We start from the raw sequence: 23624 nt of genomic DNA on the forward strand, positions 1-23624 counted from the left end.
ATGGTCAGACAAATGGTCGGCTGGCAAATGTCAATGCCATGTTATGGAAATGTCAACTAGTCAAGTAGGCCTGTGTCTCGTTGCACTTGTGTGATTTGAGTTTTTTTCCATGTTTTAATTAGCAACTTTCTCAGTGTTAAGCTTTTTTTCTACTTAAATAGATTTATGAGGAGAAATTTAACACGATCTAATGGGTATAAGCGCAAATAAACGACATCATTGTATTACTTCCTGCTTTTATTTCATTTGAAAATATTTCTCTAGGTGTTAAAGCAGACCTGTTGAAATCCACGCCTAGTTTAGTGACTCACAGGCCAGTTGAGGTAAACATTTGTACAAGTCTTATGTTTGAATAGGAGACTCACACAGGGCCAATGCAGGCACTCCAGAACATTTATAGCATACTCAACTATTCCCTTTAATCTCAATGTAAACGTATGAATTCATGACAAAACCAGGTCACACCCTGCAGTAAAATATATATTGCTTTCAGATTCACCTTGACCCACAAAGCTTGCTGAGTTAAAAGATAAAGGAAACTATATTTTGTTATTTGTTTCAATAGTCTATTGTTGATATAGTCCCAAAATGTTTTGCTTGTCAGCAGTGAAGTTTTTCAAGATATATAACTTTCAAAATACAGAAATACAGCCGACAAAATGCATCATAACGGCTGTATTTTGAAAGTTGCAGATCTTGAAAACTTGCTTGTTGACATGCAAAACATTTTGGGACTATATGAACAATGGGCTAATGAAACAAATACCAAAAGATAATTTTTGGGTGGTATTTATCTTTAACAGAGGTCCCTCAAAAGTCAGCAAGTTCATTGTCATGGTGACTGCAACAACATACACAGAAACTCACTCAGAAGGAAATTAACTGATTAATTTAAATCCTGCTATATTTTTCCAAGCCCTTCTGCAGTTGAGAAATCTATATTTATCAGTAAGTTACATGGCTTCATCTATATTTGCACACGCCACAATGGTTCCTGTATAGATTTTTGTATTTTCTTTGCAGGTCTGTTTAGAGAGCAAATTCTTTGCTAAAGCAAACAATTGTATCCCCTGTCGCCGTGTTGAAAGATCATTTAATTTATTTACACAAAATAAATGAAGTCTCCCCATACCATTCCCCTAGCTCCTAGCAGATATAGGCTGGTGTTCATCCCCCTTCAACTTCTAGCCTGCTCAGACATGCCAAATAGGTTTTGAAAGGCCGTCTAGTATTACTGGAGGACACCGGAGAGCTTCGGAAATCCTCCTTTGTCTTGGCTTAAACAGACAATGCATCTGGAAAAGGCTTGTTGTGACTGGTTAGCTTTTGGGGTTATGGGCAGCATAGCCTAATATTTCTCTATGCATTGTGCAAGACATTTTTGCATCTTTATTAACTGCGTAGTTGAACAGTTATGGTAGCTTGTATTGTTCACTGTGAAACGATGCACTCATCTTTTGGCTAAAGGATCCAAAGTCTCATGTTTCTTTTCTGTTCTTCTTCAGGCAAGGCTTTCGACATCACTTACGTGCGTCTCAAGTTCCACACCAGCCGCCCAGAGAGCTTCGCCATCTACAAGCGCACAAGTGAGGATGGACCATGGACGCCCTACCAGTACTACAGTGGCTCCTGTGAGAAGACCTACCAGAAGACCAACAGGGGCTTCATCCGCACCGGACAGGACGAACAACAGGCCCTGTGCACAGACGAGTTCAGCGACATCTCACCCCTAACCGGAGGAAACGTGGCCTTCTCAACCCTTGAAGGCCGGCCCAGTGCTTACAACTTTGATAACAGCCCAGTTCTTCAGGTAAATAAAAAACTCTGCTGTTTTATAGCGTTCTAGAGACCTTGATAAAATGACTTTGTGTGATTGTCTCTAATACTGCATTTTTCAGCCCAGTTCTACAGGTTAAAAATAGCTGTTTTATAGTGTTCTAGAGACCTAGATAAAGGAACGTTGTGTGATGCTTTTTGTTCCAGCTCCACATGTGATATCCCAGACGTGTGTGTCCCTGGGTGGCTGTTTTTATTTGTGCTTTATTTTTCCAAGGTTGTCTGAGGCACAGAGTTAGTAGTACATATATCAGTAGCGTTGAGGCAATCAATGATGTGGAGGAGTAGGTGGACAGAGTAATGATAAGTTAGTCTGTAAACTTTAGATATTTTGGCATGGACATGTGCTGTTGGCAGGCGTGCCCAATGGAAGGTAATATCACACTAGTCCAGTTGGGAAAGTGTGAGAGCCAGACCAGTGCCAAGTGCTGCAACATGTTGCTAGGTGACGCCCCCAGATTTCCCACTACCGAACTGATTGAGGCACAGCTGGAAATGTTTGTTGCGCATTGCTTTCAGCGAGTGAGAATTTGTGTGTGTACATCCAGACAAAGCACAGTGATACTACTAGACTATAGGGCTGGGAATTGCAAGGGACTTCACGAGATGATATTTATTGTGATTCTCACAATTCTATATATGTATTGCGATTCAATATTACAATTTGATGTTCCAAACATATTGCTCATAGTGCTGAAAACATGTTGGCTCACTATTTTTAAAAATAAGACGGAGAACAATCTATAGGATTAAAAATAAAGGTACAGCCAACTAGCGCTAGCAATTGTTACCTAGCAACAACAAAAAAGCTAAAACATGTTTATTTTTATTTTTACAAATCAATACTTAGAATCAAAGTATCTATATAATATTGCAATATACAGTGCATTCGGAAATTATTCAGACCCCTTGACCTTTTCAACATTTTGTTACGTTACAGCCTTATTCTAAAATGGATTAAATAAATGTTTTCCTCATCAATCTACAGACAATATACCCAATAATGACAAAGCGAAAACAGGTTTATTTAAAAATAAAAAACAGAAATACCTTATTTACATAAGTATTCAGACCCTTTACTCAGTACTTTGTTGAAAGCACCTTTGGCAGCGATTACAGCCTTGAGTCTTCTTGGGTATGACGCTACATGGCACACCTGTATTTGGAGAGTTTCTCCCATTCTTCTCTGCAGATCCTCTCAAGCTCTGTTAGGTTGGATGGGGAGCGTTGCTGCACAGCTATTTCCAGGTCTCTTCAGAGATGTTCGATCGGGTTCAAGTCCAGGCTCTGGCTGGGCCACTCAAGGACATTCAGAGACTTGTAAGAAAGTTGTATCTGTATTTCTAAAGGGTTTATCTTGATGTAAGTGCCTTCTTAATAAAAAGTTGTCTGCAGATGCCTGGTAACTTCAGATATATTATCATGTTTTTTATTATTCTTGTTTATAAAAAGTAGTCAGCTCATGACTCATAGTACGTATTTATTATCTGCTATTGGAATACCCTGTGTGGAATACCCTGGCTTTTAAACGTAATGCTCTACCTCTAGCAAATGAACAAATTTAGCTTTGGCGCCATATACTTCCATATTTGACTTTCTCATGTGGCATATAGCTATTTATACCAAAGCCCAAGACTCTTTTTGGAATGGATACCTTTGAGGCGTCATTGGGCTACGTTGCAGGGATAGTTGTAGTTGACGCTACAAGCTTGGCACAGCTGTATTTGGAGAGTTTCTCCCATTCTTCTCTGCAGATCCTCTCAAGCTCTGTCATGTTGGATGGGGAGCGTTGCCGCACAGCTATTTTCAGGTCTCTCCAGAGATGTTTGATCGGGTTCAAGTCCGGGCTCTGGCTGGGCCTCTCAAGGACATGCGTTGTCTTGGCTGTGTGCTTAGGGTCGTTGTCCTGTTGGAAGGTGACCCTTCGCTCCAGTCTGAGGCCGTGAGCGCTCTGGAGCAGGTTTTCATCAAGGATCTCTCTGTACTTTGCTATGTTCATCTTTCCCTCGATCCTGACTAGTCTCCCTGCCGCTGAAAAACATCCCCACAGCATGATGCTGCCACCACCATGCTTCACCGTAGGGATGGTGCCATGTTTCCTCCAGACGTGACGCTTGGTATTCAGGCCAGAGAGTCCAATCTTGGTTTCATCAGACCAGAGAATCTTGTTTCTCATGGTCTGAGAGTCCTTTAGGTGCCTTTTGGCAAACTCGAAGCGGGCTGTCATGTGCCTTTTACTGAGGAGTGGCTTCCGTCTGGCCACTCTACCATAAAGGCCTGATTGGTGGAGTGTTGCAGAGATGGTTGACCTTCTGGAAGGTTCTCCCATCTCCACAGAGGAATTCTGGAGCTCTGTCAGAGTGACCATCGGATTCTTGGTCACCTCCCTGACCGAGGCCCTTCTCCCCCGATTGCTCACTTTGGCTAGGCGGCCAACTCAGATCTGTGCCCCAGATGTAAATGTAAATGTAAATCTGTGCCTCGACACAATCCTGTCTCGGAGCTCTACGGACAATTCCTTTGACCTCATGGCTTGGCTTTTGCTCTGACATGCACTGTCAACTGTGGGACCTTATATAGACAGGTGTGCCTTTCCAAATCATGTCCAATCAATTGAATTTACCACAGGTGTGCTCCAATCAAGTTGTAGAAACATCTCAAGGATGATCGATGGAAACAGGATGCACCTGAGCTCAATTTTGAGTCTAATAGCAAAGTCTGAATACTTATGTAAATAAGGTATTTATGTTTTTTTATGTTAAGTATTTTTAATACATTTGCAAACATTTCTAAAAACCTGTTTTCGCGTTGTCATTATGGGGTATTGTGTGTAGGTTGATGAGGGACATTTTATTCATTTAATCAATTTTAGAATAAGGCTGTAACGTAAGGAAATGTGAAAAAAGTCAAGGGGTCTGAATACTTTCCGAATGTACACTAAATGTCTGCCTGGATACAGCTGGAAATGTATAAGCTGATGGAGTGATAGTGCCAGAGTCAATAAAGGGAAAGACGAGCAGAGCCTTTGGCCCCGTGCCTGAGACAGACGGAACCTGCTCTGACCCATGGCTGCCCTATGGATGTGTCAGACTGTTCTAATAGAGTAAGGCTATAAGTGGCAAAACATTGGAACTGTTGTCAGCAAAAACTCTAGCCTGATATATGTTTTGAATTAGTCTACTGGTAGTAGTTAGGCTACAACTAATTCTGCAGAATGTTTGTTGGCAAATAATTTTGCTTGTGCAAGCGTGTGATACACACTTGACTTGGCTGCATTTACAACTCCTCTTCAGAAATAATCAGAACAGTAGCTCCCGAGTGGCGCAGCTGCCTGCATCGCAGTGCTTGAGGCGTCACTAAAGCCCCGGGTTTGATCCCAGGCTGTGTCACAGCCGGCCGTGACCGGGAGATCCATGAGGCGGCGCACAATTGGCCCAGCGTCCGGGTTAGGGGAGGGTTTGGCCGGCCGGGATTTCCTTGTCCCATCACGCTCTAGCGACTCCTTGTGGCAGCCCGGGTGCCTGCAAACTGACTTCGGTCACCAGTTGGACGGTGTTTCCTCCAACACATTGGTGCGGCTGGCTTCCGGGTGAAGCGAGCAGTGTGTCAAGAAGCAGTGGGGCTTGGCAGGGTCGTGTTTCGGAGGACGCATGGCTCTCGACCTTCGCCTCTCCCGAGTCCGTAGGGGATTTGCAGCGATGGAAAAAGACTGTAACTACCAATTGGATATCACGAAATTGGGGAGAAAAAGGGGTATATAAAATAATAATAATCAGAACAGTTAATTAAAATGTTGAACGTAAAACATACAGTGAGGGGAAAAAAGTATTTGATCCCCTGCTGATTTTGTACGTTTGCCCACTGACAAAGACATGATCAGTCTATAATTTTAATGGTAGGTTTATTTGAACAGTGAGAGACAGAATAACAACAACAAAATCCAGAAAAACGCATGTCAAAAATGTTATAAATTGATTTGCATTTTAATTAGGGAAATACGTATTTAACCCCTCTGCTAAACATGACTTAGTACTTGGTGGCAAAACCCTTGTTGGCAATCACAGAGGTCAGACGTTTCTTGTAGTTGGCCACCAGGTTTGCACACATCTCAGGAGGGATTTTGTCCCACTCCTCTTTGCAGATCTTCTCCAAGTCATTAAGGTTTTGAGGCTGACATTTGGCAACTCGAACCTTCAGCTCCCTCCACAGATTTTCTATGGGATTAAGGTCTGGAGACTGGCTAGGCCACTCCAGGACCTTAATGTCCTTCTTCTTGAGCCACTCCTTTGTTGCCTTCGCCATGTGTTTTGGGTCATTGTCATGCTGGAATACCCATCCACGACCCATTTTCAATGCCCTGGCTGAGGGAAGGAGGTTATCACCCAAGATTTGACAGTACATGGCCCCGTCCATCGTCCCTTTGATGCGGTGAAGTTGTCCTGTCCCCTTAGCAGAAAAACACCCCCTAAGCATAATGTTTCCACCTCCATGTTTAACGGTGGGGATGGCGTTCTTGGGGTCATAGGCAGCATTCCTCCTCCAAACACGGCGAGTTGAGTTGATGCCAAAGAGCTCGATTTTGGTCTCATCTGACCACAACACTTTCACCCAGTTCTCCTCTGAATCATTCAGATGTTCATTAGCAAACTTCAGACAGGCCTGTATATGTGCTTTCTTGAGGAGGGGGACCTTGCGGGCGCTGCAGGATTTCAGTCCTTCACGGCGTAGTGTGTTACCAATTGTTTTCTTGGTGACTATGGTCCCAGCTGCCTTGAGATCATTGACAAGATCCTCCCGTGTAGTTCTGGGCTGATTCCTCACCGTTCTCATGATAATTGCAACGCCACGAGGTGAGATCTTGCATGGAGCCCCAGGCCGAGGGAGATTGCCTGTTCTTTTGTGTTTCTTCCATTTGCGAATAATCGCACCAACTGTTGTCACCTTCTCACCAAGCTGCTTGGCGATGGTCTTGTAGCCCATTCCAGTCTTGCGTAGGTCTACAATCTTGTCCCTGACATCCTTGGAGAGCTCTTTGGTTTTGGCCATGGTGGAGAGTTTGGAATATGATTGATTGATTGCTTCTGTGGACAGGTGTCTTTTATACAGGTAACAAGCTGAGATTAGGAGCACTCCCTTTAAGAGTGTGCTCCTAATCTCAGCTCGTTACCTGTATAAAAGACACCTGGGAGCCAGAAATCTTTCTGATTGAGTGGGGGTCAAATAATTATTTCCCTCATTAAAATGCAAATCAATTTATAACATTTTTGACATGCGTTATTCTGGATTTTTTTGTTGTTATTCTGTCTCTCACTGTTCAAATAAACCTACCATTAAAATTATAGACTAATCATTTCTTTGTCAGTGGGCAAACGTACAAAATCAGCAGGGGATCAAATACTTTTTTCCCTCACTGTAGGCTATTATTTATTCTAAACCTGCATGTGTGGAAGAGAACAGAGAATCTTATAGATGTTACTCTATGGTTTCCAACTTTCTTGGTATTACTGCCTGAGTGATCTTCTGTTGCTTACACCGGATTTGTCTTCTGCTGTAATTCTAAACAAGCAAACAAAAGGCTTCCATATCATCTGATTCCAGAACCAGTCTGATTCTTTGAGAATGTCTGAGGTTTGGTTTAGATTAGTTTGGCTGTATTTATTTTTCTTCTAAACAGCTGCACTAGGACCAGGGATAGGGCTAAATCTCTCATTTTTAAAATGTAACCCTTCAACCCGATAAGAATTAATTTTACGTCAAACAAACCTATCGTGCAGTTCACTTTGGAATCTCCAATCCTCTCTCCCTTTTCTCATCCGTCAAGCAAAGTTGTAAGTTAATAACTCTCCATACGTATTTAGCAGGCAAGGCCTGGCAGACGTTTTTATAGAGTCTGACCTGGCTGCATTTTAACACTGTGTCCTTTTGTCTTTTTTTCAGGAATGGGTGACAGCCACAGATATCAAAGTGACCCTGAACAGGCTCAACACATTCGGAGATGAAGTTTTCAATGATCCCAAGGTCCTGAAATCCTACTACTACGCTATCTCAGACTTTGCAGTGGGAGGAAGGTGAGAGTGGTTCCCTCTGCATTATGCTATCTCTATCTTGCAACAGCTGTTGGCAGCTTCCACTGCCTGGCTTTTCCCTTGTGCACAGATTATTTTCTTTTCTTTTACCAATACCATTGAATATAGCAATTTCACACACACACACACACAAATATATTTTCTATGAATAACTAATTGTACACGTTTTTAATTTGGTGTTGTCTACTAGAAATTTGAGCATAAAAAGGAAAAATGTATTCCTATAAAATTCCTTTAAAGGATGAGGCCCTGTCTGTTAGCCACACAGTGTGTTTTCTTTAGTGCAGATTCACACCCAAAAAAAATGGGGATGAGGATATGGAATGTCTACAAGGATAGGATTCAGTCTGTTGGATTAAAGAAAAAAAAGTATAATTCACGATCATTATCAAACCTCAAGTGCTGACAACAAAGATGTTTTTGTCTGGGTGGTGTTAGCTAAATCAATCATCTAAAGTAGCATAGTCTGTTGACTTCAGATCAAGTTCATATCACATATCTGGCCCCATTTTACTTTGTGTGGGTTCATTCTCAGGTGCTCAACCAAAAAAGATCCCTCCCAAGTTTTGAACTGAAAAGCCAGAAGAGAAGAGAAGAGGGGATCAGACACTTATTTTTTATTTAACCTTTATTTAACTAGGCAAGTCAGTTAAGAACAAATTCTTATTTACAGTGACGGCCTACACCGGCCAAACCGCCCTATGGGACTCCCAATCACGGCTGGTTGTGATACAGCCTGGAATCGAACCAGGGTGTCTGTAGTGACGCCTCAAGCACTGAAATGCAGTGCCTTAGACCGCTGCGTCACTCGGGAGCCAAGTGTTAAACTGCCCCCTTGCCGCTGCAGTGTCTTTTCACCTTAATCTGTTTTGAAATATAGAGCAGATTTCCATTACACAGCCACATTGTTGGCATTCCTGCTTGGGAGTTCTGGATTACAGTGCACAGAAACCGGAATGGGGCGGGCCCCGATATGACGACAGAGTTGAGTCCAAAGACCAAGCCGGGCCAAGCTCTGGTGTAGTAGGACTACTCTCCACCTGTCAGGGCACCAAGTTCACTGTCCACCGGTCAGCCATTTTAACACTTCTACCAGCTAGCCTATATATCTGGCTGATTGTACAGATACTACAAAATGGAAAAGACCGTGAGAGAGGTTTGCTTTGGTTTTTTAGATGAACAAACAGCCTATTCTGTTTAATAGGCCCCTAATGCTTCCTTCCTGTTGTCACTTTTTCCACACTTCGCTGCCAAGGAACACCTGAAACAATACCCAAAGGTTGCTGCCATGCAAATCTTCTCTTGTTCGGAAGGGCTCTGTCGAGGTGTCTCAGGTGGAGAATGTTCAACCCTTCTGCATTGGGCAAACACCATGGAGTTATCAGACCAAATAAAACTCTCCCAGTGTCAAAATTGATTTGGCTAAAGGTGTAATAGGAATGTATTTGTTGATGGATCACGAAGTCAAATTATATTTAAGTGTTTTTGGTGATTTCCAACAACACATACTTAGAGTAATGACTTTAAAAAAAAACAAGATGTAGGCTACAAATAGTGGTGTGTTATAGATGGGCCTAGATGGAGTCCACATTGACGTCAAAGTTGCTGCTATCTGTCAAATGCTGATGTAGATAGATGAATACCTATTTGTAGAAGATTGTAAATATAACCATGCTGCTATCATGTGATAACAGGTCACCCACTTAAAAAAGCTTGCATACAAAGGACAAAGGTGACTGACTTATATGATTGCACTGGAAATCAGTGCAGCTGATGTACCATATGGTTGGAGTGTTAGACTGTTTAACCAAGTAATCACGTCTGTTAGGTTAATCAATAACTGAGTCCCATTCGATGCTTACAGTCCGGTCATCTAAGACCAGAGCAAAAGACCACTGGTCAGAGACCATATTCATAAAGCGTCTCAGAGTAGGAGTACTGATCTAGGATCAGTTTTTGCCAATTACATCATAATGAATAATATGACGTAGATAGCGGGGACTTGATCCTCCTACTCTTAGAGGCTTTGTGAATACGGCCCAGATGTTTGAATTGTGCGTTGTAACTCTCATGATGACTAACAGACTCCACTGTTCCAGGTGCAAGTGCAACGGCCATGCGAGTGAGTGTGTGAAAAACAACGGTTTCGTCAAGCCGGTTTGCAACTGCAAGCACAACACGGAGGGCGATGACTGCAATGTGTGCAAGCCATTCTACAACGACCGTCCCTGGAGGAGAGCTACAGCCAATAACCCTAACGAGTGTCTGCGTAAGTCAGTCCCATGCCGTCCCTAATGGCACCCTTTTCCCTATGTAGTGCTTTACTTTTGACCAGAGTTCTATGGGCCCTAGTAGGGGCCCTGGTCAAAAGTAGTGCACTACATAGGGAATAGGATACCATTTGGGACACAGACCAAGAGATTAGTGTCTGCTTAAGTCCCAAAGCAAGGGATCCTTCCTGTTTCTGTGCAGGCCAGGCCAGGCAGACATTCATATCATACTGCAAATGCATAACTAATTCGGTTCAGAACAGTCCACACCCCACTTCTCACACTCAATTCCACACCCACCTCAATCTGCTTCAGGCCACATAATCTGCCATTTATGGAAAAGTACACCTGATATGTAAAATGTGCCAAATGAAATGCCCCACCCTTTAATGCAGGGAAGATTCAGTATGATATTTCTGTTCCATATTGGTATCTGTCTCTACCACCTCCTTTCCCCTATACAGTACCTATACATTGAACCCATACATATGTTGTCCCTAAAACGGTATGGTGTTTACCAAAGCCTGGTATGGCAAATTTGCTTTTCCCACTCTGAAATCCGGCAGTTGAAATTCTACTGCTCCCTCCCCAATATACACATACATTGATCTCACCCACACATTGTCATTTAAATTTGAATGGGATAAACTAATGGCTACTTTTGCTGACGTTCCCAGCGTGCAACTGTAATGGCAAGAGTGCAGAGTGCTACTTTGACCCTGAGCTGTACCGTGCCACTGGCCACGGAGGACACTGCCGCAACTGTGCCGACAACACTGACGGGCCCAACTGTGAGCGCTGCCTGGACAACTACTACAGAGACGGATCTGGCACCCGCTGCCTGCCCTGCAGCTGCAACCCAGTAGGTGAGTGTCTGGGGTCTATACCAATAAATACTTATGTGCATCCAAAATGGCACTCTATTCCCTACATAGTGCACTACTTTTGACCAGAGGGTTATGGGCCCTGATCAAAAGTTGTGCGCTACATAGGGAATAGGGTGCCATTTGGAACGTAGACTTACTGTTTCTATTAGGGTTAAAGGATAAGTACAGTATGAAGCCAGGCTTTGTTGTGAAGGGACTGCCCTTGGTGCTGTTTTATGGGATTCAGCGACGAACCACAAGTCTTAATTAGGGCTGGGAATTGCCAGGGACCTCACAATACGATACTATCACGATACTTAGGTGCTGATACGATATATATTGCAATTCTCACGATTCTATATGTATTGCGATTTGATACTGCAATTTTATTGCAATTTGATGTTCCAAACATATTGCTCCATATACTGTATGTCTGCTGCAGACAGACAAAAGAGAGCGTGAGAAAATTTGTTTTGATCAGTCATGGAAATAAAAGCGCTGAAAACATGTTGACTCACTATTTAAGAAAAAGGGAGAACAAGCTATAGGATGAAAAATACTGCCGTTTTGGCACAGGTTCAGCCGACTAGCACTAGCTACCTAGCAAAAAAAAAATATATATATACTTTGAGTCAAAGTATCTATATAATGTTGTCCAAAATAATATCTTGATAAGTAACTACTGATTCCCCCCCCCCCCCCCAATCACTGGTCTTAATGTTTCATTAAATACTGTTTCAATTGGGGTAAAAAGAGAACTACAAATCAAAAAAACATGTCACATGCGCCGAATACAACAGGTGTAGACCTTACTGTGAAATGCTTACTTACAAGCCCTTAACCAACAATGCAGTTCAAGAAATAGTTAAGAAAATATTTACTAATAAACTAAAGTAAAAAATTAAATAAAAAGTGACACAAGAAAATTACATAACAATAACGAGGCTATATACAGCATGAAGGTAGGCTTTGTTTTGTAGTGCTGTGGGTTACGGTTTTATTGGATTGAGAGACGAACCCCAAGTCTTAATAGGTTACAGCTGCGGTTGTCGCCAGTATGTTACGTTTCATACATCCTCTGCTCTGTAACCTCATATGCTACCTTATTGTGCAATGTTTAACCTAATGAAAACCACTGCAAAACACATGTGACATCGATACCACTTTAGCTGCCAATACGGGTTATTAGAACAAGACTGTCCACATGTGGTGTGAATTAAACCATGATTGCCTGCATGTGTGTAGCAGTGTGTTGAAATGATGAACTGAGGTTGATCTGTGCTTCTTGCTCTTCCTCTCTACTGCCAGGCTCTCTGGCCACTCAGTGTGACAACACGGGACGCTGCAGCTGTAAACCAGGTGTGATGGGGGACAAGTGTGACCGCTGCCAACCTGGCTTCCACACCTTGACCGAAGCAGGCTGCAGGTATAAACCAGCACTAACAAGCCAATCACTCTTGCCAGCCACTCAGCTACATGTCATATTGATATTTTTACTGCTCCAGATCAAACAATCTTAACGTTTTATTATGGTTCGTTCGGATGTATTTATCGTTTGCGCTTCATGTGTTTATTTGGGAGTGAGATGGAGCCCGTCAATTTTGGAGTGTATCCCAAATGGGACCCTACTCCCAATATAGTGCACTACTTTTGACCAGGGCTCTGGTCAAAGGTAGTGCACTATAGAGGGAATAGGATACCATTTTGGATGCAGTTTGGAGTTCTGTGCCAGGCCAGCAATGGTCCTTTTACTTTAAGTCAGGATATAAACAGGCTCGCAGCAGGCCTGCTTTAGATGGTGGCTGTCAGATCCATGCTGTTTATGTGAATGGCTGTGCTTCCCCTCTCCCCTCCCCCATCCCTCTGCTCTCCAGACCTTGCTCCTGTAACCCTTCCGGAAGCACACAGGAGTGTGATGTCCAGACAGGCCGTTGCCAGTGCAAGGACAACGTGGAGGGCTTCAGCTGTGACAGGTCAGCGTCAGACCTACTCGGTCTCTCCGCCACAGGGATTCATTACACAGACACACACACACCACAGAGGGACAGTACACACAAAAACATGATTTCCTTATACCGAAAAGACACGGTGTCTTTTCAGTTAGGAATGTCTTTGTCTGGGAATATTTATGGATTTAGAGTGAAACAGGGTTGCAAAAGTCACTTAGTCAGTGAAATACGAGTTGGCTCCATTCAGCTAGTGCAACACAGTTTGCGGTATTGTTCATTGGGGAGGGAAACTGTTTTAAAGCTACTTCGCATTGCAGCATTTCAGCTCCTCTTCTGTTATGACATCCTAAGGTTAAACTACAGATGTTTAAAAGCAGCCCCTGACACACAGAAACACAGGAGAGTACCCCTCTCTCAGTGAAAGAATGCTCTGTATGTGTGCAAAATGGAATTAGACCGGCCACATGGCTCCCCTAGCAGCGAAGGAGAAAATAGCCCATAGATAGCTCACTCCTCCCCACTGAGACAGACTGGCAGCCAGGCCTTCTATGGCTTCTCCCAAGCCCAGTCAGTCACCACTGCCTTGTCTGCTGCCTGGAACAGTCTTCCCTCTGCCTTTGTGCAATGGCCACCACCTAACCCCCTCTCATCCCTCTACCCCAGATCTCCCACCCCCAACAACAGCACCTTTCCCCTCCACAACCCCAGCTCCACAGATGCTGGTGGGTGTAACATTCCTCCCAGCCACCCAGCTGGGTCACAGATGGAATTAATGATCCCCCCCAGTGTGGATGCATCCCAAATAGCACCCTATTCCCTATAATGTGGCCTGGTCAAAAGTAATACACTATATAAGGAATAGGATGCCATTTGGGACACATACAGTTTGTCAGATGCTGCATGGTCACTCACAACAAGAGACTGAAATTACAGACCGGTGTTTGTCTGTCTGCCTTTTAGGCGACAGCAGTTTCACAGTCTAATAAATTGTCATTCTCCCTGGCTGTCATTCGATTAAACTGTCAACGCATTTTAATCTCTGTTGAAATGTATACCCATATCATATGAGGACGAGAAAGGCGATATGGGACTCATTATAGAATATAGCCCACGCCTCAAACTGAATGTCAATAGTTTCACATACAGTGCCTTCAGAAAGTATTCGTACCCCTTGACTTATTCCACATTTTGTTGTTACAGCCTGAATTCAAAATTGATGAAATATTTTTTTTTCTCTCACCCATCTACAGACAATACCCCATAATGACAGTGAAAACATGTTTTGAGACATTTTGGCAAATTTATTGAAAATGAAATAGAGAGAAATCTAATTTACATAAGTATTCACACCCCTGAGTCAATACATGTTATAATCACCTTTGGTAGCGATTACACCTGTGATTATTTCTGGGTAAGTCTCGGAGAGCATTGCACACCTGGATTGTACAATATTTGCATTTAAAAACATGTTTTATTCTTCAAGCTCTGTCAGGTTGGTTGTTGATCATTGCTAGACAGCTATTTTCAAGTCTTGCCATAGATTTTCAAGTAGATTTAAGTCAAAACTGTAATTCGGCCACTCAGGAACATTCAATGTCTTGGTAAGCAACTCCAGTGTATATTTGGCCTTGTGTTTTAGGTTATTGTCCTGCTGAAAGGTGAATTCATCTCCCTGTGTCTGGTGGAAAAGCAGACTGAACCAGGTTTTACTCTAGGATTTTGCCTGTGCTTAGCTCCATTCCGTTTCTTTTTTATCCTGAAAAACTCGCTAGTCCTTAACGATTACAAGAATACCCATAACATAATTGAGCCACCACTATGCTTGAAAATATGGATAGTGGTACTCAGTAATGTGTTGTATTGGATTTGCCCCAAACATAACACTTTGTATTCAGGACAAAAAGTTAATTGCTTTGCCACATTTTTTGCAGTGTTACTTTAGTGCCTTGTTGCAAACAGGATGCATGTTTTGGAATATTTTATTATGTACAGGCATCCTTCTTTTCACTCTGTCAATTAGGTTAGTATTGTCGAGTAACTGCAATGTTGTTGTTGATCCATCCTCAGTTTTTTCCTATCACAGCCATTAAACTCTTAACTGTTTTAAAGTCACCATTGGCCTCATGATGAAATCCCTGAGCGGTTTCCTTTCTCTCCGGCAACTGAGTTATGAAGGACGCGTGTATCTTTGTAGGGACTGGGTTTATTAATACACCATCCAAAGTGTAATTGATAACGTCACCATGCTCAGATATTCATTTGTAGTTTTACCCATCTACCAATAGGTGCCCTTCTTTGCAAGGTATTGGAAAACCTCCCTGGTCTTTGTGGTTGAATCTGTGTTTGAAATTCACTGCTCGACTGAGGGACCTTACAGATAATTGTATGTGTGGTGTACAGAGACGAGGTAGTCATTCAAAAATCATGTTAAAAACAATTATTGCACACAGTCCATGGAACTTATTATGTGGCTTGTTAAGCAAATGTTTATTCCTGAACGTATTTAGGCTTGCCATAACAAAGGGGTTGAATACTTATTGACTCGACACAGTTCAGCTTTTCATTTGTAATTAATTAGTAAACATTTCGAAAAACACAATTCCACTTTGACATTATGGGGTATTGTGTGTAGGCCAGTGACACAGAATCTCAATTTAATCCATTTTAAATTCAGGCAGTAACACAACAAAATGTGGAAAAGGTCAACGGGTGTTTTACCTCCGTTTTATACAGTTAACTTTTTATGAAATCAATTAACTATATGTTGACTATCTACAGTATTTGCAGATTTAGACTTACCCATTGCTCATATCCATTTTTATAGAAGTTGCTATTAAAAGGCAAATGTGGTTTATTTTAGGTGTAAGCTGGGCTACTTCAACATGGACCCCCAGAACCCTCAGGGTTGCACTCCATGCTTCTGCTTCCAGCACTCCTCTGTCTGTGACAGCGCTGAAGGCTACAGCATCGACACCGTCTCCTCCACCTTCGACAGAGGTGAGCCCATTTTCACCTTTTCATTATGGGCTGTTCTGGCTCGGACAAGGCTTTGATTTTATTAAGCTGGAGTAAGTTTCTAGAAATATTCAGAAAGTATGCAAATATCACTTAAGTTTTGGTACATTCGGAGAGGTTGTTGTGATGTAAAGATATGACTTCATAGAATTGAATGTAACAAACATGAAACCTGTTCCTAGATGATGAGCAGTGGACAGGCCAGCAGCGTGACGGCTCCAGTGTTTCAGTCCAGTGGTCCGCTGGTGGAGAGGAGATCTCCCTCATCTCCGAAGACTACTTCCCCATGTACTTTGTGGCTCCAGGTACTGTGTGACTGACACTAACTCAAATACTTTTATTGTGAAAGAGGCTTTCTTTTTCTTCTACTATTTGAATAATTCATTGGAGTGAGCCTATGGGGAAACTGTGATTGCCCCAAAGACCAATGGGAGATGGTGTCTTATCTAAATTGTGGTGACTTTGTTGAAGTGATTTTATCAAGTATTTTCTTATCTCATTACTGTAGAGAGGTTCCTGGGCAATCAGCTGCTGAGCTACGGCCAGAACCTCACCCTGAACTTCCGGGTGGACAGGAGAGACACGCGCCTCTCAGCTGAGGATGTGGTTCTGGAGGGGGCTGGCCTCAGAGTGGCTGTGCCTCTCATTGCTCAGGGAAATGCTTATCCTGGAGAGAACATGCAGACATTTGTATTCAGGTGGGTGGAAATCATACAACCGTAACCCAGAGATGTGTATAGAATACCAGCACAACAAAAGTTAATCATTTGAAGTATGAAAGGTGACTTTTTACAGCATATTCTGTGGTAATAACATAATGTAGAAATTGTCACATAGAAAGCAAACGCATAAAAAAAGTTGTCTTATGTTATCTGATGTTGTGAATGCCCCACTAACTGTGTTCTGTTTTTTTTCTGTCAGGCTCCACGACAGCACAGACTACCCCTGGAGGCCCACCCTCACTCACTCAGAGTTCCAGAAGCTTCTGCACAATCTGACGTCCATCAAGATCCGTGGCACCTATAGCGAGAGAAGTATGCACCCACTCTTCCACCTCACCTCATTTCACTATGTAAACCATACATACATCCTGGTTCAGGGCCTGTTTTCATAAAGTATCTCAGAGTAGGAGTACTGATCTATAATCATGTTTCCCCGGTCCATATAATCTTATGTATTATGATCTAAAACACAAAAAAACTGATCCTAGATCAGCACTGCTACTTAGAGACGCTTTATGAAGTAGGCCCAGGACTACAGTAGTATCTGTAGGATTGGACCATGACAAGCAGCATGTTAGGTAGGTCTAGTGAACTGATAAGCTTGGATTTCATATCCTTTTATCAGTTCTGAGGACATCTCTCAGCTAATCACGGAGAGGATTTTGAAACTCCTTTCTAGTCATAATATTAGTGCGCAGGTAATGGCTGAATTTTTCTCATTTCCCCTAAAGACACAACGTGGTGATGTTTTCCCCTGTTATTGAAGTCATCAGATCCTCTCAGAACAAATATCCAGATAACTCGAAGGGCAAAGACATAGTAATATGCAGTTACCCCACTACTTTAGACATGACCAGTGAGGCCTAATCAATGCAATAAAAATGAAAAGCTGGGAGACAAGAATGTTGGTGGTCGGTCTGTATCTTTGATTCCATGTTCACAACAGTGGGCAAGTCACTTTGGTCACCGTTTCGGCCTAGTGGCCTTTCTCAAGACAAGATGCATGATCTAATCAATGCTCATCGTTCCCCAGGTGCTGGTTACCTTGACGATGTGAAGCTGATCACGGCGAGGAGAGGTCCCGGGAGCCCGGCTCGCTGGGTAGAGAAGTGTACCTGCCCTCAGGGCTACGTGGGACAGCACTGTGAGAGGTGCGCCCTGGGATACAGGAGGAGTAGACCAGACCTGGGGCCCTTCAGTTCCTGTGATGCTTGCAACTGTAATGGACACAGTGACAAGTGCAACCCCGACACAGGTCAGTGCAATGACAATGACCGTCCCAAATGGCAGCCTATTCCCTATGTAGTGCACTACTTTAGAGCAGGGCCCATAGGGAAACGACAAAGCCCAGAGGAGTAGGAGTTAGAGACGAGTCCTCAATCACCACATGACTGGTTGGGTAAATGTCCCAGACAGGAGTCATGCAGTGGACTTGGGCCCTACTGTATTTTTATCTGCTATGGCTATGGCTAATTGTGTCTGTGTTTAGAACCGTGGAATGTTCAACATTAAATGTCCTCTTTTATAGTAGAGTGGAACAGAACAGAGATTAACAGATCACACTAACGTCAGCCAGTAATAACACTCTGCTATAAAGAGATGTATCTGTGTGCCCAATGGTTTAAAACATGACTGATGGGCAGCCTACTCTCTCCTCATCTACTCTAAAGATGTGTCTGGATGGAAAACTCTCATCTGTCTTAGACTCCCCTCTGCTGGCTGCTAAAGACATGACGTGTGTGTTTTTGACGTGTCTGTTTGAAGGGATGTGTGACTGCCGACACAACACAGCTGGGCTCAGTTGTGAGAGGTGTAAAGATGGATACTATGGAGACTCCACTGTGGGGAGTTCCAGCGACTGCAAACCCTGCCCCTGCCCCGGAGGATCCACTTGTGCTGTTGTGCCCAAGACCAAGGAGGTTGTCTGCACCAACTGTCCTACTGGAACCACAGGTAATAATAAATGATTTGGTGTACACTTTTTTATTAAACATATAAATAATCTGGGATTGAGACAGACAATCGACTTTACAGTTAACCCACTTTGTAGAAACATAGAACCACGAGTAATTAGAACTGGTTGGAGTACTCTGTTGATTAGTTTTGAATGTCTTTAAAAATACTTGTTTAATTACTTACTATTCATTCCCAAAATGTTAGTGTAAACAGTTAAAAACATAAATAATTTTCCAAAGTGTCTTTATTGTATGTGCTTATTTCTCTATTTAGTTTAGAAGTTGTTGGTATGGAAGCTTATATTCACATATATTCAAACTATGAATTGCGTCTTTCCCCAGGCAAGCGCTGCGAGCTGTGTGATGATGGTTTCTTCGGAGACCCCCTGGGGGAGAATGGGCAGGTAAGGGTGTGTCGGGCCTGTAAGTGTACTGACAACATCGACCCCAACGCTGTGGGCAACTGTGACAGAGAGACCGGGGAGTGCCTCAAGTGTATCTACAACACAGATGGCTTCTTCTGCGACCGCTGCAGAGAGGGCTTCTATGGAAACCCTCTGGCCACCAACCCCAACGACAAGTGCAAACGTAAGACGAGAAAATGACGACCAGCATGACCCTCCTGTATTAATGGGTGTCTATTCCCCCTCCTGTATTAACGGGTGTCTCTTCCCCCTCCTGTATTAACGGGTGTCTCTTCCCCCTCCTGTATTAATGGGTGTCTATTCCCCCTCCTGTATTAACGGGTGTCTCTTCCCCCTCCTGTATTAACGGGTGTCTCTTCCACCTCCTGTATTAACGGGTGTCTCTTCCCCCTCCTGTATTAACGGGTGTCTCTTCCCCCTCCTGTATTAACGGGTGTCTCTTCCCCCTCCTGTATTAACGGGTGTCTCTTCCCCCTCCTGTATTAACGGGTGTCTCTTCCCCCTCCTGTATTAACGGGTGTCTCTTCCCCCTCCTGTATTAACGGGTGTCTCTTCCCCCTCCTGTATTAACGGGTGTCTCTTCCCCCTCCTGTATTAACGGGTGTCTCTTCTCGCTCCTGTATTAACGGGTGTCTCTTCCCCCTCCTGTATTAACGGGTGTCTCTTCCCCCTCCTGTATTAACGGGTGTCTCTTCACCCTCCTGTATTAACGGGTGTCTCTTCTCACTCCTGTATTAATGGGTGTCTCTTCTCGCTCCTGTCCCCAAATAGACAAAGTGTTCTATTCCATTGTATCCTGTGTACAGTTCAGTTCCATGTACAATACAGAGATCATGCCGTGATGCTTGCCGTGTTAGCCATGGGTTTCTCTTGTCTCTCCTGTCCCCAGCCTGCTCCTGCTCTCTGTATGGCACAGTGGACAGACAGACCAGCTGTCCACAGGTCACAGGCCAGTGCCAGTGTTTCCCCCACGTCACCAACAGGGACTGCAGCACCTGTGAGCCTGGCTTCTTCAACCTGAAGAGCGGAACAGGCTGTGAAGGGTCAGTAACAGTAACCACTCTGCCAACACCTCAATATGGATATTTAGTATGAATATTTCTTAGTAGGAATAGAGGTCTATGAAGCTTTTACCTGACTGATTTTCATCACTGTAGCTCAAATATCGATGTTTTCTGACTGATTTTCATCACTGTAGCTCAAATATCGATGTTTTCTTATTGGAAATAGAGGTCTGTAATACGATATCTGTCGTGTTTCGATCGCTGGTATGTTTCTAAGTTGAAATGTGCCTTGACGTTCTTTGATATCATGACAGATGCAACTGCAATCCTACTGGGTCCACCAACGGTCAGTGTGACATCGGTTCCGGTCAGTGTGAATGCCAGCCCGGTGTCACCGGTCAGCGCTGTGAACGCTGCGAGGTCAACTTCTTCGGATTCGGATCGTCAGGCTGCAAACGTACGCTTTCTCTTTCTTAAGTCTCTCTTTAATCTCTCTTTAACATGATGAAACTCTAAGAATGCGTCATAATGAGCCATGCAGCTGTGTGACTATATCACTTGAGTAGGTTGTGACATGGTCTAATGGGAAGAGAATATCATCATAACCTGAAGACTGTCTTACTGTATTTATTGTCATCATAGATTTTCAACCTGCACTCTGAAATCACACTCATATTTCAAGAGCCTCTTTAATTTTGGCCAGTTTCTCATTTCTCTCTCTTCTTCCTCTACTCCAGCGTGCGACTGCGACCCAGAGGGCTCCTCGACGGCCCAGTGTAAAGAAGATGGCCGCTGTGAGTGCCGTCCAGGCTTCGTGGGAGCCAGGTGTGACATGTGTGAGGAGAATTACTTCTACAACCGCTCTACTCCTGGCTGCCAGCAGTGTCCGTCCTGTTATTCCCTCGTCAGAGACAAGGTAAAGACTCTTGGTGTTGTTTTCATCAGTGGATTATTTTTGTCAATAAAGTTTAGTTCTAGTACACCATCTCTCTTCCTTCCTTTCCTGTCTCTCCACAGTCTCTGTCCAATAAACTTGAAAAATCCCCCAAAAAATATTTAAGAAAGTTGAGTGTGCTGTATAGCTGCATAGGCAACCACTCTAAACATTGTGGTATTACTCTTACATAGGTGAACCAGCAGAGACAGAAGCTGCATGACCTGCAGACTTTGATTGACAACCTGGGCTCCACGTCAGAGACTGTGAGTGACAAGGCGTTTGAGGACCGACTGAAGGAGGCAGAGAAAGCCATCATGGACCTACTGGAGGAGGCTCAGACCAGCAAAGGTACAAGCCTTGACCCTTTCGGGGATTTTATGATATTGAAATGTAATGTCTCGCTTGCTTGAAGGAATGCTGTTCTATTCAATAGCTGTTAGATGAAATTGATCATGTGAATTTTGTAGGACATAATGGATCAATCAAACAAACGTTAGGGGAATTTGATGGTGTCACTAGGTTGAAGCAATGCTGTTCTAGTCAACTAGAATTAGATCAAATGAATCATGAATTTGAGTTGTTTTTTTAAGATATTGGAAGATGGGTGTAACAGAGTGAAGGGTTGAGGCAGGGATTGAACCCCGGTCTCTGGGGCCGTACATGTACATATATACATGGGAGTATTTCCGCTCAGAATGGGAGTTGTGAATGCTGCTTTTGTTTTTTCAGATGTGGACAAAGGCCTGCTGGAGCGCCTGGGGAACCTGAACAACACACTGACCACTCAGTGGAATCGTCTGCAGAACATCAGGAACACCGTGGACAACACCGGAACCCAGGCCGACAAGGCCCGCAACCGGGTCCAAGACGCCGAGAACCTGATCGGCCGCGCCCGCGAGGAACTGGACAAGGCCAAGGATGCCATCAGCAAACTGGTGGGTCATCCCGTAATTAATTTAGAAAAATGTGACGTCAGTAACTAAAGATGCGTCCCAAATCGTACCCTATTCCCTATATAGTACACCACTTTTGCTCATAGGGCCCTGGTCAAAATTAGTGAATTATATAGGGAAAAGGATGCCATTTGGGATGCACCCTAAGACATTTGGAGCACTGATTGCATGATCTCACCGCATGATCTAATTTGGATGTAGTATATTTTTACTGTTACTATTCTTGTTGCATAAACCCTTAGTCCATGTTTGTTTCCAACCATAGCACAATGATGAATGCCTTCTTCCTGCATGAGAAAAACAACAGGAAGTTAATTGATTCCCTACTTTATTATTTTTCTCCTCCAGGACATCAAAGCACCCTCAATCACTGGAGATCCTAACAACATGACCCTTCTGGCAGAGGAGGCTCGCAATCTGGCCGACAAGTAAGGACTGTAGCTACAATGATGAAATAATTATGTTGTTCTCTGACATGTATTGCTCCATACAATCCACCCTGAGTTCCTGGATATGCAATTCTTCTTAGTGGAAGGGGGGAAAGTGCACACGCCAAATAATACAAACAAATTATTGCTTTGTAATTACTTAGGCCTGTACACCCTATCACTTTTGATCTTATTATTTGATTATATTATTGCGCTGCAAGAAACCAAAAGACTGCTTTCTGCTTCGTCTATGAAAAACAAATCAAATCCCTCTTTTTCTTCTGCAGACATAAAATGGACGCGGATCAAATTGAGAAGATCGCCAAGGATGCCAACGACACGTCCACCAAGGCTCTCAACCTGCTGATGAAGACTCTAGATGGCGATGGCAAGACCAACCAAGACATTGATGAGCTCAACAGGAAGTATGTCACTGTCTGCAACAGCACCTTTCTGTGATTCCTGTCTCTCTCTCTCTCCTAAAATCTACAATGAAATCATACTAACGTTGATCCTGTCCGGAACATGTCTCATAAGCCAGTACAGGTTCAAATCCCCTCAACAGTTTTATAATTGAACTATCATGTTCATCCACTCAGGTACAATGAGGCAAAGGACCTGGCCAAGAACCTGGAGAAACAGGCCAACAAGGTGCATGCTGAGGCAGAGGAGGCAGGCGACAAAGCCCTGAAGATCTACGCTAACCTGACAAGCATGCCACCTTTCAACACCAAATCACTGGAGGTCAGTTACATGAAGTGACCGTAAACCTCTTTTAAGGGGAGACAGTGTCTCCATCCAAAACGGCACCCTGTTCTCTATATAGTGCACTACTGGTCAAAAATAGAGCACTAGAAAGGGAATAAGGTGCCATTTGGGACGAAGACACTATCATCAGGAATCATTTAATTTATTTTATGTATTAAACAAACCTTTGAAATACAGTGGGGGAAAAAAGTATTTAGTCAGCCACCAATTGTGCAAGTTCTCCCACTTAAAAAGATGAGAGAGGCCTGTAATTTTCATCATAGGTACACGTCAACTATGACAGACAAATTGAGAAATTTTTTTCCAGAAAATCACATTGTAGGATTTTTAATGAATTTATTTGCAAATTATGGTGGAAAATAAGTATTTGGTCACCTACAAACAAGCAAGATTTCTGGCTCTCACAGACC

The 23624-nt window shown here is 43.3% G+C and overlaps 1 protein-coding gene across 1 annotated transcript in view; it reads left to right on the forward strand.

Moving 5' to 3' along the window:
• LOC311146259 (laminin subunit gamma-1-like) overlaps window positions 1-23624 on the forward strand; it is a 95106-nt gene that overhangs the window by 44185 nt on the left and 27297 nt on the right. The window contains exons 2-22 of the mRNA XM_084182757.1: window positions 1506-1810; window positions 7774-7904; window positions 10022-10191; window positions 10870-11058; window positions 12367-12484; window positions 12933-13031; window positions 15868-16004; window positions 16205-16327; window positions 16531-16720; window positions 16944-17056; window positions 17778-17999; window positions 18509-18697; window positions 19042-19287; window positions 20014-20167; window positions 20443-20585; window positions 20866-21044; window positions 21257-21413; window positions 21795-22000; window positions 22367-22446; window positions 22734-22871; window positions 23046-23190. Coding sequence (XP_084038883.1) covers window positions 1506-1810; window positions 7774-7904; window positions 10022-10191; window positions 10870-11058; window positions 12367-12484; window positions 12933-13031; window positions 15868-16004; window positions 16205-16327; window positions 16531-16720; window positions 16944-17056; window positions 17778-17999; window positions 18509-18697; window positions 19042-19287; window positions 20014-20167; window positions 20443-20585; window positions 20866-21044; window positions 21257-21413; window positions 21795-22000; window positions 22367-22446; window positions 22734-22871; window positions 23046-23190 — 3434 coding nt within the window. The remainder of the gene's footprint in view (window positions 1-1505; window positions 1811-7773; window positions 7905-10021; window positions 10192-10869; window positions 11059-12366; window positions 12485-12932; window positions 13032-15867; window positions 16005-16204; window positions 16328-16530; window positions 16721-16943; window positions 17057-17777; window positions 18000-18508; window positions 18698-19041; window positions 19288-20013; window positions 20168-20442; window positions 20586-20865; window positions 21045-21256; window positions 21414-21794; window positions 22001-22366; window positions 22447-22733; window positions 22872-23045; window positions 23191-23624) is intronic.

The sequence above is a fragment of the Coregonus lavaretus genome (genome assembly GCF_964263955.1).
Source record: "Coregonus lavaretus genome assembly, chromosome: 19".
Lineage (NCBI taxonomy): Eukaryota > Metazoa > Chordata > Actinopteri > Salmoniformes > Salmonidae > Coregonus > Coregonus lavaretus.